At 49.3% G+C, this 16,935-nt stretch overlaps 1 protein-coding gene across 6 annotated transcripts in view; it reads right to left on the bottom strand.

Moving 5' to 3' along the window:
* Positions 1-2,645: 2,645 nt before the first annotated feature.
* Positions 2,646-16,935, bottom strand: part of HTR4 (5-hydroxytryptamine receptor 4) — a 74,982-nt gene continuing 60,692 nt past the window's right edge. For 4 of the 6 annotated variants that reach the window (XM_085591604.1, XM_085591603.1, XM_021547194.4 and 1 more), the window contains one exon: positions 2,646-5,192. Coding sequence is in view for 3 of the 6 variants with exons in the window: in XM_085591603.1 (XP_085447729.1) it covers positions 5,105-5,192 (88 nt within the window). In the remaining 3 variants the exon portion in view is untranslated. Of the gene's footprint in view, positions 5,193-6,109; positions 6,289-16,935 lie in introns of all 6 variants that reach the window. The other 2 variants (XR_014958352.1, XR_002466981.4) reach the window with 1 other exon arrangement.

The raw sequence follows: 16,935 nt of genomic DNA, 5'->3' as shown, positions 1-16,935 counted from the left end.
CTTCTGGGGATTTGATCTTTTGGCTCTGAGCTTCCTCCTGTCTCTGTTTCGTGGCTGTTTCAGGTGCTTTTTTTCAATCACCATGGCAAGGGAGGGTTTCCCTGGCTCTGCCCAGCTCAGCTTGGAGCATCCCAGATGTTTCTGTGCCAGGCTGCTCCTCCCTCCTGTGCCCGGTGTGTGGCAGGAGGAACTGCTGTCCCTGCAGGTGAGGGGACAGTGATCCTGCTCCTCCTGCAGCACAGCAATTCCAGCTGGGCCTCTCAGCTGCTCCTGTGGGGACAGGCTGGGATCCACCACAGCCCCTGAAACCAGGGGTGTTTGCACCTGGGTGCCACAGGCAGCTTTGAGCTGGAGTTCAAAGGCAGCCTGGCCAGCACTGAAGCTGCAAGGTAAGGAAATGACAGAGGAAATGTGATTGCAGCACCTCTGTGCCCTGCTTCCCTCCTGGATGTGGCTTTGGGGAGAACATTGAGCAGGAATTTCTTCCCTGGGCCAGCTCTGACTCGGCAGCACTGGGGAAGGGAAATCTCGGTGGGATTTCTGTCCCTCTGCAGGTCACAGTCAGAGGGGGCTCCTCTTACAGCCCCTGAGGAGAAATGAGCACCTCCAGGTCCAGCTCAGCTGGAAGGGGCAGCTGGGGGTGATTCCACTGATGGGAAGTGAGCCTGAGGTGACCTTGGCACTGCTTCTCCTCCTGGAAGAGGATGCTGAGATCCCAGCTGGGAGAGGCTCAGGTGCCTGGGAAATGTCATCTAAATAGAACAGAAGGTAAACAGGGAAAGGCCAGAGTGTGTTTGGGCACAGCCTCGTGCTCACTGAGCTGGGGGTTGCTTTTCCCTCTCCTTTAGGAGGAAGGCAAATTCAGTGCTGGGGTTTCAAAAAGGAAAGGAATTTGGAAGTGTTTTTGTTTGAGGAGAAGCTCTAAGGGGTTGGTGGAGACAGGAATTTTGCCTTTCCTCTCCAGGCTGCTCAGGGTCTGAGGATCCCCTTGCCCAGGATTTCCACTTTCAGTTCCCAGATAAGGAATTCCAACATAACCCCTTGTCAGGGTGTGCCAGGGACACCTTGGCCCTGTGTGCTCTGCATGTGATTACAGGACAGCCAAAACCAGGGCCCATCACCTGCAGAGCTCCTTTCAGCTCCTCAGCACTCCCTGAGTGTTGGCAGGAGATAAACTGGGGATTTATTCAGGAAGATTTATACAAAAACTGGAAGAACTAAAAGCTTTGGTATATTTTCATTGGGTCTGTATTATTAATCCCCTACAGATTTCTTGCCTTTTGGCCTGGGAGTGCTCAGAGATGGCTCAAGAACTCAAATGTGGAGAAAAAGGGGATCCTAAACTGGGGAAGGGTTCCCAGCTGCCAGGTACAGGATAGAAATGCTCTCCTTGGCTTCAGCACCCCCAGAGCTGGGTGGGAATGCCTCAGTGCCTGTGTGGGCTGCCTGCTCCCAAAGCAGCTCTTGGCTGGAGCTGCTCCCTGCTTTTCCTCTGTGCTGGAACCTGCTGGACACGCTCTGGGCCCCGTTGGTTGGTCTGGGCACGTTATGAAGCAAGGCTGACACAAAGGAGTGCCTTACATACCTTCTGATTCTCCCTCCTCTTGCTGAGCAGGGCCAGTTGGGAGTGAATTCCATCCTAAAGCCACGAACTTGGGTGAGATGAGCTTTAGGGTGAAGATATCTGTCAGTAATCCCTGAACTGAGAGGTGTTTGGAAATGCAAACCTAGCATTTATGTAGCTAAACCAGCATTGCTGATTGCTCACAGAGCTCTGGAGCCCAGCAGGGGACAGGAGGTGCAGGGGAGGTAAAATCAGAGCCATTTTGAGTCAGAGGCAAGGTGAGCACCGTTTACCTGTCAGTGACACATTCCCAGTGTCCATCCTCCCTGCAGTGTCCTTTGCTGGAACAGACACCCCTGGAGGAGCAGAGTTTGCCAAAAAAGTGTTTCTGGAGCGAGGGATCCACGCTGCTCCACATCCAGGTGACCCTTGGCTTTCATCTCTCACCTGAACCCATTTGGAGGGCTCTGATCCCATCAGCAGCTCCACAGGGACCTGGGAAACCTCCAGCTAAGGCCAGGACAAGGTGGGGGCTCCTGGACTGCAAATAAATCATAAATGAGCAAAGTCCTGTGCGTCAGGACCGGGGCAGGGACTGTCCCCTGTGCTGGCACTGCTGAGGGACCTCGAGGGGTGTCCAGGTCTGGCTCCAGGTCTGTGCCCGCAGGCAGGAGGGACCTGCAGGGGCTGGAGGATGCCCAGGGAAGGGAGCTGGAAAGGAGCTGAGCCCCAGGAGGGGCTGGGGGAGCTGGGAAGGGGCTGAGCCTGGAGAAAAGGAGGCTCAGGGGGGCCCTCCTGGCACTGCACATCTCCCTGGGCAGTTCCAAGGCCTGAGCTCCCTTTCCATGGAGAAATTCCTGCTGATGCCCACCCTGAGGCCGTTCCCTCTCCTCCTGTCCCTGTTCCCTGGAGCAGAGCTCGACCCCCAGCTGTCCCCTCCTGGCAGGAATTGTAGGAAAAGCAAAGAGGGGCAGGTTCCCCTCCCTGTTCAGCCCCTGGAGCCTCCTGGGAGGTGCAGCCTGCTCCCACCCCGGGCTTGGAGCACCAAGAGCAGCAGAAACGAGCCCAAGCTGGAGGTCACTGCCATGGCCAGAGAGGAGTTTTTATTTTTAGGAACACCACACGTCACCGAGCACAGGCAAGGACCGGCACCACCAGCCAAGATGGGCAAAGCTGAACTGGGAGGCCACAGGAGCAGCCATGGAATTCCAGAGTGGGGCTTTCCATGGGACTCCTTTTCCAGGGGAATTGTGCCACTGCTGCTGGCACAGGGGCACGGCTGGGGGCACAGAGGCCGTGCTGGGATTTTGGGTTGGTTGAGCAGGAGCTGCCAGGAGGTTCCTGACAGGGCTGCTGAGCCCAATGGTGGATTAGAGGTGACACAGGACGTGGACATTTGGTGTTTGGAATTTCATCCAGCTGGAAGGGGGAGCCTTTTCCCAGTGAGAGCCTTTGACCATTTTGGCTGGTGAGCCACTGCTCCCGTTGACAGAGCCTTGGGAATGTTGTCCCTGGGGAAAGTGGGAGTTTATTTTAAATTAAAAAGAGATCTTTTCCTACTGCACATAAAAATAAAGGAGAAAGCAATTCCTGAAGGACAAAGCAGATCCAAAAAACCCCTCCCTGTGCTGCTGGTTCCATCTCACTCCAGGAAACTTCACACCAAAATTTCAATGCCCTTCTCTGGGGACAGAGAAAAGCTTTTTTTTTAAGGATTTCGTTAAGAAATTTGACACTTGAGGTGAAACCAAACCAAGCTTTTCTGCAGCCTCGTGTGCCCAAAGCCCAACAAAACCCCTGTGGGCACTTCCACAGAGGAGGAGGAGGATCACAGCACTGAAGCAGCCCTGGGTGGATTTTTCCAGACTTTCAATAATGGCTTTTTTTTTTCACTCCACAGTTCTGGTGTCAAGAGTAAAGTTAAATGAATTTTTTTGGAAATAAAACCCTGTAAAAACAGATCATTGCCAACCAGGTCCCAGTGATGGACCTGGAGCCCCTTCCACCACAAACACCAATAATTTGTGCCTTTCCAGCAGCCAGCAATTTTCTACCTCAGCATTCCAACTGGGGCTGTTTCTGCCCAGTGTCCTCCTGAATCCTACAGGAAAAGGATGTGAAGCTTTATCAGTGACTTTGCTTTGGAAGAATAATTTCAAGAAGTCAGACACCACGGCCAGGAAGCCATTTGTTCTTCTCATGCACAACATTTCTCCTACTGAGCAACATTTTTGTTTGTTCCGAGCGGGATTTGTCTGTTTACAGTAAATACCTGTCACATAGCAACAGAAATATTACTAAATAATAATAATACATAGAATGTTAAGCTCCTTGGTCTAGAAGCTTTTAATGAAAAAACCACATGTTCCTGATAAAAAATAATAAATAATGTCAGCTTCTCTTTGTACATTAAAAATATCTGTACATGGTTCCACGATATGACAAAGTACAATTGTATTTTCTTGGCTCAGGGTGGCATCTCTGGGGTAGGTCTTCACCTAAAAAGGGTCAAGGCTCACGGTCTTGATCCTGCATGAAAATCCTTTTCCCAAATTTGTGGAGTTTAGAGCCTTGCCCACCCTTTCCATGCAGAGGGGGAAGCAGCCCACGAGGAATGTGGCAACACCGACATGCAGGAAGCAGCTGGGAACTGGGATCTTTGCAAATGGTGAGACTGGAAAGTCTGGAAAACTTCTTGCCTCGACTGGAAGAGACCAGCAACAAATAGAAAAATAAAAGTGGCAAAGGTAAGTAGAAGTCTCTCTCCCAAATGTAGCTAGAAAAGGGTTTAGGTGGTTTGTTTTCCAAGATGGCACTTAGTGATCCATTGGCTCTGGCTCCTGGCCAAGCTTCCGCTGCCTCAGAATGCCCAAAGTGAGCTCAGGGGAGGGATGGGGACAGCTCTGGGCTCCAGGGCACGTCCCATCCCCTGGGACTGGCAGAGCAGGGCCATGGCTCTGAGCTGGCCCCACTCAGCTCCGGCACACCCCGGGATCCTCCTCGGCCAGGAAACGCCACCAGGGCCCTCCGGAGCTCTGCAGGGTGGGGGAGGCAGGGCTGGAACCCGAGGGCAGCAAACGTTTCCTCCTGTTCTCCTGGAGAAAACGTGGGGCTGCTCCTCCCCTGGCAGTGCCCAGGCAGAGCCAGCAGGGATGGAGCAGTTCGGGGCCACCCCACAGCTGTGAGCCCCAGGACAGGGAGAGCTGAGCAGCTGGAGAGGAGCAGCTGGAGAGGAGCAGCTGGAGAGGAGCAGCAGGAGTCCCTGCACAGGGGGTTTGGAGCTGTTTTTTGGTCCTGGCTTTGCCAGGAATGCCTCGCTCCTGGAGCAGGGCTCTGGCATGGCTCCAGCTGCTCCTGCAGGGACAGGGACAGAGTCCTGATCCTGCCCATGCTCCCACCCAGCTCCCACAGCTGGACATTCCTGGGAATTCACTGCAGGAGGCACCACGGCAATGCAGATGGATGAATTTTCAAGTCCTGCTGTCTGTGAATCCTTGGGACATCCTAAAAGGCCTCTGTTCCTCCTCTTCTGGGCCAGGACTAGAAACAGGATTCTTGGGATTCGGGGTCGGTGTGGATGGGAAGCTTCTCTTGTTCCTGGTGGTGCCCGTTGTGTAACACCGTGTACCTGGGAGGGGAACACAAACCTCTGTCAGTGCCAGCTCAAACACCAAACTGATGGAAAATGGAAAACAAGATCTTGCAAACCCCAAAGTATATTTAAGGGAGTGATTCCTCCAAATATCCAGATCCCACATTAAAAAGCATGGAATCCTTGCTTTGCTCTGTGACAAGGAATGAAATCTTCAGTTTGGAGCAGTCAAAGCAATCCCTGAAAACCAAGAAGCTGTTGGGATTCAGGTGTCTGAGGGGAGCTGCACTGCCTGAGTGTGCTTGGGCTGGAGGATGCTCCTGCAGGAATTCCCGGGCTGGATGCTGGCTCCCAGCATGGCCGGGGCACTGAACGTGCAGATATTTCCCTCAAACCTTCCTTAGAACTCCAGCACTTTAAACAAGGATCAGGAATTTCAAAAATGTGCTCCCAGCGAGGTACAGACTGGATGTCAGAGACAAGCAGAGACATTTTGCACCTCACACTGAACAGACTCCAACGAGACGGCCACGAGGAGAGAACAGAGCTGGAACTGATGGACCTGGTCAGACGGGGACACCGTGGAACACAATCCACCCCGGAGACCTCGGCAATGCCAAAGGCTCTGCCACAGACGGGACACAGCGAGGAGAGCCCCGACACCTGGAGCAGCTCAGGACGATGGACTGGGATATCCAAGGTTTCAGGTGGACAGGGACTGGGATATCCAAGGATCCCAATGGACAAAGACTGGGATATCCAAGGTTACAGATGGACAGGGACTGGATATCCAAGGACAAGAACTGGGATATCCAAGGTTCCTGATGGACAAGAACTGGGATATCCAGGGTTCCAGATATACAAGGACTGGGATATCCAAGGATCCCAATGGACAGGGATTGGGATATCCAAGGTTCCAGACGGACAGGGACTGGGACACCAAGGATCCAAACCTTCCTCCGTGTTCTGCGGCCGTCCCAGAGTGGAGCAAGAGCAGCAAGAGCGGGCGGTGCCGATTGTTAGAGGTTCATTAAGCTAAAGAGGAGTCATTAAGGTGTCCCGGGATGTCGTGTGGCACAAAGTGTCTGTCTGAAGCCTCTGGCAGTGAGTTCAACACTTCCAGCTGTTCACCCTGTGGGGAAAGAGGACTGGTAGGACAGGAGGAAGGAGCATCCCTGGCTTGGGGAGTGCCAGCTCGTGGCTCGCTCAGGTACCAGCACATCATTCCTCAAATATTGCCAACATCTCCAGGAATCTGTTAAGGGTGTCCTCTGCTGCCAGGCTTTTGTGTTCCGTGGGGTTTTTCCATAGCCTGCAGCCTTTCCCTTCAAATGTAAGTTCAGAGCCCCTGCCAGTTGTAGGGCACCGCTTTAGTGTTGGACAAAAGCTGGGATTTTACAGCCCTGCTTTTTTCTCACAAAAAGGTTTTGTTCTCTTCCTTTCCCTGTGCCTTCACTGATCTCTCTCTGAAAATACGCCTCATTTCTCAGCTCGTGGTACCTGTGGGCAGCAAGTTTCAGAGAAATTCTCATCTGCACCTGAAATTCATCTGCTTCCCCTGCAGGAACACACCTGGTGTGCCTCAGCTCCCACCCCATGGATTTGCCAGGTATTTATCCTACAATGCAAGGAGGAAACAGCACTGGAACCCTCCCTGTGTGGGCTGAAGGCTTCAAGAGAAAGCAGCAAGGTAGGTGAGAGAAATAAATATATTTGAGGGAGCCAGAATATGTATGCAGGGGAAAAAAGATTCAAAAGGTTAAATGAGTTAAGTAAATTATCTACAGCAAATTAATTGTGCCCTTTTCCTGATGGGCTCCTCTGATGGGATTTGTGCTCAAAGGGAATCCCAAGGGGGGGCAGCATTGCTGTCACTTCCCCAGGAGCTTTCCCCAGATCCCAACCACTCCCAATAAATAAATTATAAAACAATAAATCCCAACAATGGGAAGGCACTGCCCCTCCAGGGACCTGCTGCAAACCCTCCCCACGGCTCTGGAATTGTGCTGATGGCCAGCTTGGGGACAATTGTGTCTGCCAGCCCAGGGGGCTCTGGGATGACAGCTGGGATCAGCTCTGGGCACACGAGGGGACCTGTGGGGTTTGCAGCACAAGCAGCTCCAGCTTATTCTGGGAATTTGGCAAATCCCAGGGAGAAGACTCCGAGGGGATGCAGTGGCTGCAGTGTTCCCACTTGCACTCCCTGCAGAGCTGTGCCCCACACCAACCTGGACATTTATTAGGAAAGCAAAGCCCAGAAACGACTGGGTTTTGGTTTCTCCTGGAATAAAAACCACACACCATTTCCCCACAGCCCCAGCTCCTGCTCAGTCCTCACCCCTGGCATCAGCCCTGACCTCCTGGGGACAGGAACCGTGAGGGTTTGGATCACACTGATCGTAAATAAAATTACAAAGAGAGGCCAAAGCCAGGCTGGCCCAGCCCCAGCCGAACCCTGCTGCCTGATTTGGGATTTGTGGCTGCACTCCTGCATTTTCCAAACCCACCCAAACGTGCAGCTGCCTTTGCTCTGTGTTCAGGAATCCCTTCCCACTTTACAGCTGCTTTCTTTATGAATTGCTTCCCTCCTGCAGAGGCAGGAGTGGCTCCTGCTGTCCTGACAGCCCTGCACATGCAGGGCAGGTTCTGCAGCTGGCAGCAGTGCAGGGAGGGACCAGAGCTGCCAGCTCTGGCTTCTGCCACTAAATCCATCCCCTCCCTGCATAAAAAAGGAAGAACAACAGGCAGAGTTGAAATTTTGCTGCAAAGATAGGGATAGGTGGGGGGATTTTGGGTGTGGGGTACCTCAGGTCTCACCGGGTGCACAAATGTTTAGATACGAGCTACACAAAAAGGTGCTAAACCCCAACTTTGGCTGTGTTCACAAATCCCTTTGTAATTCCTGTATTATAAATTCAAAATAGTTACTGACAGACCCCCAGAGAATGCAAGAACAGAAGAGAAAATCCAGGTATCAAATTCACTGAGTTCTGAGCTGTTCACTTCGTTTGCTTTTCTCATTCTCCAAACTTTTTCACTTTCAGATATTTTCCCCATTTCTGATTTGGAGCAAGCCTTCAACTCCTCGTGAGATAAAGAAAGAAGAAAAAAGCAGAAAAGAGCAGATTGCAATTGATGTTCATTGCCCTTTGCTGCTTTTATCAGGGGACTGATCTCCCCACTGTGATACTGACAATTTTGGGAGTGAGCATTCACTGCCTGTGCCTTCATTTTTTCCTTTTCCAGTTGCAGAAGCCCAACTCCAAATGAAACACTTCCAAACACTTTTCTTCCTTCATCTACAACCAGTAAGTACCCCGGGAACAGCCACCATCCCACCTGGAACAATGTCCAAGGAAAAGGCAAGTAGGTGATGATGGTCCCCCTGTACCACAAACCTTCTGTTATTTGCAGGAGCACCCAGGAAAGATTTGGGACCAGAGGAAAACAAGATAAAATTATGTAAAATGAGATAAACTGGGAAGATTCGCTTTTGGCTTGAGCAGAATCCCATTCTCAAGAATGTATTTTTTTACCATTTCTATCCTCAACCACCTAAAATAGTGGAAAGTAGAAGAGGTTTTGAGGTAAAAGTTGGCTGGGGCCACATATTAAATGAAACTGAGCTTCCATTTTGAATGAAGGATTGAGACTTTTCTAAGATTTGACAATTGTGTTACCCCACAATTTATCTTCCCCTGCATTTTCCTTTCTCTGCCAAAGTGATTTTCCTCTGGAATATTTGCAGCACCACTGCTGGAACGTCACCCTCCACATCGTGTCCGTTCCTCAGAGCTCTGCTGCTTCCAGAGGGACTTCCAAGAGCAAGAACAAATAACTGATCTGAGATGGGGATTGTGGTGAACAATCACTTGGCAGAGGTTATCCTCATGAACACATCCCTGAAATCTGCCTTGCACCATCTGCTCAGTTCCAGAATTATAAATTCTGAATTAGAAAACAACAAAATTCCTAAACCACTCTAGAAGTGAGGGGAAGAGAGCAGCTTCAGAGGATTTTTGTGATTTATCCCAGCCTGTGCTGGCTCTGCTCTGCTCCATTCCTGTGTCAGGAACAGGAGGAAAAGAGCCTCTTTTATTTCTGTGTTTTAGGGCAGCCACAAAGCCCCAGGAAGCAACCCCTGGAAGTGCAGGATGGCACCAGGAATTCCCCAGGCTGGAAGCATCAGGAAAAATCCCACAGGTGGAGCTGCAGTGGGGCAGGAACAAAATCTGAGCGTGTTCTCCAGGACAGAAGGGAGCTCCCCTCCTGCTGTCTGCCTGGAAAGGGACTTCTGGTATTTCTGGAAAATTGGGAGATGCTGGAAAGAGAGAACTGTGTGACACAAACCCAAGAATCTATGAAATTCCCTGTTTTAATCTGTGATTTTTTTTTTTTTCCACCGTGAAAGAGCAAAATCCTCAAATCTGAACTCCACCAAATGACAGAATGAACTGGGAACAAAATGCTTTGCTCCATTTCCATCTTCTGCTGAAAAAATGAATTCACAGAGGCCAAATTAAATGGAATTTCACAAAACATTTGCTTTTAATACAGCTGCATATGAAACTTCCACAAATGAGAGCAAATTATGCCTCTCTCAGCACTCCCAGGTTCACAGACTCCAGAAAATGAAAACCTTCCCAGTAACTCTGGGCTGAATTTGTCCTGCTCCCATCGTGAAGTTCTGCACTTGCCCATCAGCATTAAATCATTAGAGCAGGGTAAGAATAAATTGAATTATCCCATTACAGCCCAACGTGAAAACCCAGATCTTGGGAAAACGTTGGGGTTGCTGAATTATTTACATGGCTCTGACTGCAATGTTGATTTTAGAGTCCTTTGTAGTCAAATCTAAACACAAATCTCTCTCTGTCTCATGACAAGTGTTTATTTTCCCACTCCTGAGCAGTTAAGCTAAATCTCCTAATTATCTTTAAATCAAATAATGCTGTTCCAACCTTGGGAGCTGAACTCAGCCCTCATCATTCTTTGCTAAACATCAGGCAGAGGTTTTAGAAAACATCTGTCTCCAGCCCACATTAGCCAGCTTTCAATGCACTTTGGAGGATTTCTGCAGAAATCCAGATTTAAAATTAGCCGTTCTCTAGTAAGCAAATACTTCTTTCTCTTGAATAAGAGGAACATGAAAAAAATAGATAAAAAGGAGTTTTTTTTTTTTTAGTCTCTGACAAGTCCCAGGAAACAAAGAGAGCATCTCCCAATATTTGTGTCTCTCCTTTTTTTCCTCCATTGTTCCATCATTTCTCTTTTTTCTGGCAAACCAAGACTAAACCCCCTCCAGTCCCTTTGTTTTTGTGTTTGCAGGAGCTGTGAATCCTTTTCAAGGAGGATGTTTAGAAGTGCAGGCAAATAATAACCTGAAATAGGATTTTGAAATGAAATGTCCAAATCCTTCAGCATCTGGTTTCCTTTTGGTTTTCTCCTGCTGAATTTCACCCAAATTTTGTTTCTCTGGGACTGCAGGTGCTCATTTCCATCTTCCTTTTTTATCCTCTTTATTACCAGGCTCTATTAATGAATTTCTCTGTGGTCCTCTCCAATTCCCCTCACCACAATTGCTGAATTTGATCACTTTTCCCTTTTCCCACTCTCCTTCTGCTTTCAGCTGCTCCGCTTGGATAATATTTATAATTTTCCCTATTTTCCACTGCAGGATGTTTTGCTCAACTTCAGCTAAAAACCTTGGAATTTGGGTATTATGAACAGGAATTGGTGATGGAAACCAAGGGATCCACACAGCAGCCACGGGGTGGGGATGGCCCAGAGCTGCTGAGCTCTTCTCCTGTACATTTGTGCCACTTTAATGTCGCAGAATTTGATGTTTCCACAGCAGAAAGAGCAATCTGGGCACCAAAGGACAGAAATGAAGCAAATTTCAAAATCAACGAGGAGCTCCTTGTTTGCAGGGAGTGAAATGCATTGGCTAATTAAGAAGCAGGATAAACAAATAAATAAATGAGAGAGGCCACTCAGGGGATTTGGGGAAAGGAGCCCTTTCCCCTTTTTCTCCCATTAACTCCCTATTTCCATTTCTCTCTTGTTAATATTAAGCTTGGCATTCCATTATAGGCTCTAATTAGCTCCAGATTTTGGCCTCCAGTTCGTTTTTGCACCATAATTAATGCAATAGTCATAAGAGCCCCAAATCTGATAATAAGGAGAGCACTTGGAAGTGCTCAGACACAGCAGAAACCCAGAGCAGCCCATTAAGAGCAGCTCCCAAACACCCCCAGATGGGATGGCTCAGAGTGGGTTTAAGTGTTTCAATTAATGAAACAAAAGCAGGATCAATTAATAATGTTCAAATGGAAGATAATGATTATGATTATTTTTTTTAAAGACGCATAATTAAATCTTTTTTACCACTGGCATAATTAAATCTTTTATCTGCTGGGGGGAAAAAAAACCACCAAACCTTACATTTGTTAAAGCTGTGGAGTGAAAGAGTGGCAAAACTTGGAGGTGTTCAGTGGAGTTTGTCAGGTTTCAAATGTGCCACCGTGGGAGAATCCCAAAATCTCAGGGTGGAAAAGCCCTCCCAGCCCATGGAGTCCCATCCCCAGCTTGTCCCCAGCCCAGAGCTCTGAGTGCCACCTCAGGGATGGGGACCCAAACCTCCCTTCCCATATTTACCAACCCTCTCCCTCTGGGAATGAGTGGCTTTTCTCCTGAAAATACTGAAATATTCTGAAAATACTGAAAATTCTCCTGAAAATATTTCTACTGAAATACCCAGTAGAAAATGGAATTACAGCTCGTTGAAATCTGGCAAAAAATTCACCCCTCCTTCCCCACTTTGTGCGTGAACAGCAGAGCTTCTTTTTTAGGTGTCAAAAGCAGATTTTCTCTGCAGCATCATGTGTTTGATAACAAAAGGCTGGCATGTGCACATTGTTCCTGTCACTCCTTTGGTTCCTTTCTCAGGAGCAAATGGCACCAAGTCCCTCAGAGCAGCTGGGTCCCCCTCCCACTCTCCAGGCTGAGGGGAGAATTCTGCTCACCCAGCCCTCCCTGCCTTTTTTCCATGCCAAATCCACACTTCTGTGTCCTGGGAACTTCTGTGCAGCCTCAAGGTGTTGCTGGGAAGCTCTGCTTACCTTAAGGTACCTAATTTAAGGGCTGAAAATTAAATTTTCTTGTAATGGAGTAATGGCGTAAAAATTAAATTTTCTTGTGATGGAGTAATGGCGTAAAAAACAAAATGCCAGTTAAATAATAGTCAGTTTGAAGCCTGTTAAATTTAATAAGAAAAAAACAATTTAAAATTAATAACAAATAACCTTGTGATGCCTTTAACATCTCAACTAGGACTTGTTGTAGGTTAAGCTCAGTAAATCTTATTTATCAATCTTATCACAACTTTATTTGGCTGCCTTCCCTCAGGTCTCCATCCTGCTGAGAGAGCAAACACCAGGTTCCACCGTGCTGTGCTCAGTGTGAGTTCCTTCTCCCCTTTCCCTCTTTATCCAGATTTTCCAATTAATAATTCTATGATTAAAGTAGCACATTCCTGGCTTTGGACGTTCTCCCTTACAACCCACCGGGTGTGAATTTATACCGCTTAATCCGTGAGCTTGAGAACAATATTAATTAATTGCGAGCTGTGCTCCCCACTCCTCATCCTTTGTGAGCCTTTTATCAGGACGAAATGTCACACCACAGATGGGGACATTGGCAGTGGGTGCTGAATTTCAAGGAGATCTCCACATTCTCCCTCCCAAGCCTCGGTTGTGGGATTCCAGGCTCCCTGTTCTCCCTCTTGATGCCTCCCTGGGCAGTTTCTCCCCTTTCCAGCCTGTGCAGCTCCTAGCCAAGGAGCACAGATTGCCTGTGCTCTGTTCCTTCCCCTGTTCTCAGGAAGGATGATGCTGCCCCTGCTCATCCCCTTCCCTGCCAAGAGCTCTGTCCCAGCAGGGTCAGATCCTCCTCAGGAGCTGCTGCTTCATCTCGCTGTGACTCAGAGGCTGCTGAGTCCCAATTTCTGCCACCCTGTCCCCAAACCTGCTGTTATCCAGCTCAGCCTCTCCAGGAGCTGTTCCTGGGATTTAATTCCAGGATCTGTGCAGGTGGTGCCAGGCCCTGCTCCCTCTGGGATTTCAGGGACCCTCTGAACTTCTCTGGGAACAAAAAACTTTTTTTTCCTCTGAGCATCCTAAAGAGCAGAGCCTCAACTCTCCTGAAGGTGCCCAAAATAAAAATGCCCAGCTCAACATCTGAGTGTGCCCTGCCCAGGGTAAGGAGAGGCAGAAATCTGAATAAGAAAATAAAAGGCACAGCTTTTATTCTGTGGGGAGAATGAGGGGAACCCAAAAAACAAGGAGCCATAATCAAGCATATATTTATTTATTCTCTGATGGGTTTGGGGTTTTATTTTATTCAGAGTAAAGCCAGGTCTCAGAAACTCCTCTGGAGATCATTCCTTAGAGAAATTTCCTGTAGACTGGGACATGACAGGAAGAATTCCACTGATCACTGAATTGATTTTGAGCACAGGAGGAGGCAACCAAGGCCAACAAAACACCTCTCTGTGTGTGTAAACCTTTTATTTCCATATCCCTGCTGTTTACACGAGGTTATTTCTGTTATTTTGTGCTTTCTTCTGGTCCTTCTGCAGATCTGAGTGTCTGAGACCCCACCTGTCAATTATTTTATACATTGCCATCAAATTTGCTGTGCAGAGCAAACAAGTTCAAACTTCTGAAGGTTGTGCCATCCCTTGGTTGCCCCTGGGCTTGTCTATTTTCTGCTCCAGAAGAGATGACACAGCCCATAAATCTCTACCCTAGTCCCTGCTTTGGTAAATAAAATCTGCTCAGATTTATGTTTGCTCCTTCCCGAGGAAAAGCAAAGCAGTGATACATGTGGCAAATGGAACAGAAAATTGCTTTTCACCCATCAGATTTCCAGTGTAACTGACTGAAGTTTGGGCTCTCCTACAGCAATAACTGGTCTCACAAAATAAACCCAATTTTCTAGCACAATTCCTTGCGTTATGTTGAGGCAACCAAAGATGTGCTTTGCCCAATAATTTAGCAAATGGCTTCAAACTGAGAATAAGTTTAGGTTGGATACTGGGGGGGAATTGCTGGCTGGGAGGGCGGGCAGCCCTGGCACAGGATGGGGCTGCCCTGCATCCCTGGCAGTGCCCAAGGCCAGGCTGGATGGGGCTGGGAGCAGCCTGGGACAGTGGGAGGTGTTTTGGGGTTGGAACTGGATGAGGTTTAAGGTCCCTTTGAACCCAACCCATTCTGGGATTTTGGGATTGTAAGGAATGAAGATGACGCTGCTGCCTCAGAGAGGAAGTGAAGGAAACGTGTTTATTTTGGCAGAGGTTTATCTGTGCCACCAAGCCCCCAGAAACGCAGGCCTTCACTGCTCCCAGCTGCACAGGGATCCTGGGTTTGGCCAGGAGAATGGGGCTGGTCCAGGGGCTAAATCCAACTCCCTGGGATCCACCTGGATGCTTCTGAAAAACTATTTATGAACCCAGCATCCCACCCCTTTGCTGAGCCAGTTCTGAATTGTTCCCTTCCATCCCTTCCAGCTGTAATTCATGTTGCTTAATTTATCTTAATTAAGTGTTTTGGGCATCTCTGGAGCTCAGTTCTGTCTTTATTTAATTACACTAACGCACCGTATAATGGTCTCTGTTTGATGGGATGTTTTGCACAAGAGTTTAATCCAGAAGCTGAAAGAATTAATTAGTTCTTAGAATGTCTCCAGAGGGTTGGCCAAGTAAACCGTGGGTTTGTCACAAATGCCTGGACCCTTCAGAGACCAGAACCCATCCCTGACAGTGCACACCTTGAGCCAGAGACACATTTCCCCTTCGCTGGGGCTCTCAGATCCCTGTGGGATCTTCTGGAGCAGGAATGAGACTCACGGGAGGCAGGGAGATCTGGAGTTTGTCAAGAGCTTACAGCCTGCTCCTGTTCCAAAAGCTTCACCCCCTGTGCCCTGGCCCCTCTCTGCACACCCCTGGCCTGAGCCAGCCCCCAGCAGGGATCAGCTGCCCATGGAATGGGAATTCCAGTAGGGAATGTTTGCCAGGGCTTCGTGGGAACAGGGCATTCCCTTCCCCAACACCTCCTGGACCCTGGCACAGCCACGCTGATTTCTTTGCCCAGCAAGGCCTGGAGCTGCTGGGCCTCCTCCTCTTCTCTGCCGAAAAAAAGAAGCTGGGATGGCAAAATACAGAACACTGCAGGGAAACTCTGGGAGCAAGGACAAAGGGGAGCAAAGGCAGGGACTGTCCTGTGAGCCTGCAGCTCCCAGGGCTCCTGTTCTGCTTGACAGCTCCGCTTGTGGTGATTTTGTCCCAGGATCTTCTCCCTAGCTGTGATTCCTTCAGGAGTTCAGCACAGGAGTTCCACAGCAACCACCCAAGGGTGGGCTGCTTCGGATGAGCACGTGGTCCCAGACTGGCTGTAAAAGCACAATTCTTCCCAAAGACAAACGAGCAGAGCCTGGCTGGTTTGCTCCCAACATTTCCGTGAGCTTTCTGCTCCTTCTTGGCCCGAGCAGGGAGCTCTGGACGCACCAGCAGCGTCTGCAGGGATCTGTGGAGATTGTTCTGAGGGCAAACTTCCATGCATCCTTCAGGAACAGCCTTCATGGGAGATTCCAGGGGGGCCAGGCCCTCCCAAGCACAGCTGGCAGTCCAGTGCTTATGGCAGAACCATTCCAAGAGCTATGACAATGACACTGTTGATAGCTCTGGAAATGGCGCTGCCATCGGCACCACGCGTCCCCCCTGCTCCTCCTCGGGGCTCCAGGCTGGAGGAGCAGCTTCGGCCCACAAATCCCCGAAATCTGAGGGAAAAGGTGCCACTGAGGGTGTCTGGAGAAGCTTTCAGAGGTGCTGGCTGCAGTCTGCTGCTGCTGGGCTGTGCCCTTGGGACACAGAGCACACACTCACACACACGTGCGCTGTTTCCTCTTTTACCCTGCGTTTAACTGGAAAAAAAAAAAGGGAAAGCCTCCCTCTCTTTCCTCATTCCCCCCATGGCAGCTTTTCTGTCCTTCCCTTTGGAGCCAAGCCAGAGCTGCTGCCCAGCCCTGGAGCTCATTCTGCTGGGGAAAAGCACATGGAAGTGGCAGTGCTGCACCTGCCCAGCAAAGTGCCACACATCCAGTTTTCAATTCACCCTGGAGCCACGCTGCTAATGAAGCACTGATCACGCTTCCTGCCCCTCCAGATGGAAGCCTGCTCCAGGCTGGCTCTTTCCAGTGGTTCTTTTCCTCAAAACTGAAGGATTCATGCTTTGGAAAACTGAGCAGCCCCTGGTTTCTGCTGCTGAAACTTCTTTCCAAGACATCTCTTATCCCTCTACAGCCATAACTCCCAGCAGGGATCATCCTCACCACACCAAGGGGTTGTTAATGCAGGAAAAAAAGACAAAAAGCAGTTTTCCTTCTCTTTCCAGGCACATCCTGCAGCCTCCAAGGACAGTTGTGGGGAAAGGTTTGAGTTACAGGCTGAAAGCACTTTTTTGGATGCCTGAGGTGTTGGAATCAGCTGTATTCCTACAACAGGCACTGACACTCCTCCCTCAGTGCTTCTGAGCCTCAAAAAAACCCCAGCAAGATCTCCAATAATTTTTCTGCAGGATCTCATCAATAACAACTGTGACAAAATCAACTGGGGGCCATAAGCAAGGACAAAGAGAGGAGCAGAAGGACAAGCAGCAGTTTCCTCACCCCAGTTCTGTCTCCAGACCAGGGAAAATTGGCCCAGAGCATGGAAGGAGCTGCC

The sequence above is a fragment of the Lonchura striata genome, chromosome 13, assembly GCF_050655825.1.
Source record: "Lonchura striata isolate lonStrDom1 chromosome 13, ASM5065582v1, whole genome shotgun sequence".
Taxonomy (NCBI): Eukaryota; Metazoa; Chordata; class Aves; order Passeriformes; family Estrildidae; genus Lonchura; species Lonchura striata.
This window is presented reverse-complemented; position numbering and strand designations above follow the sequence as displayed.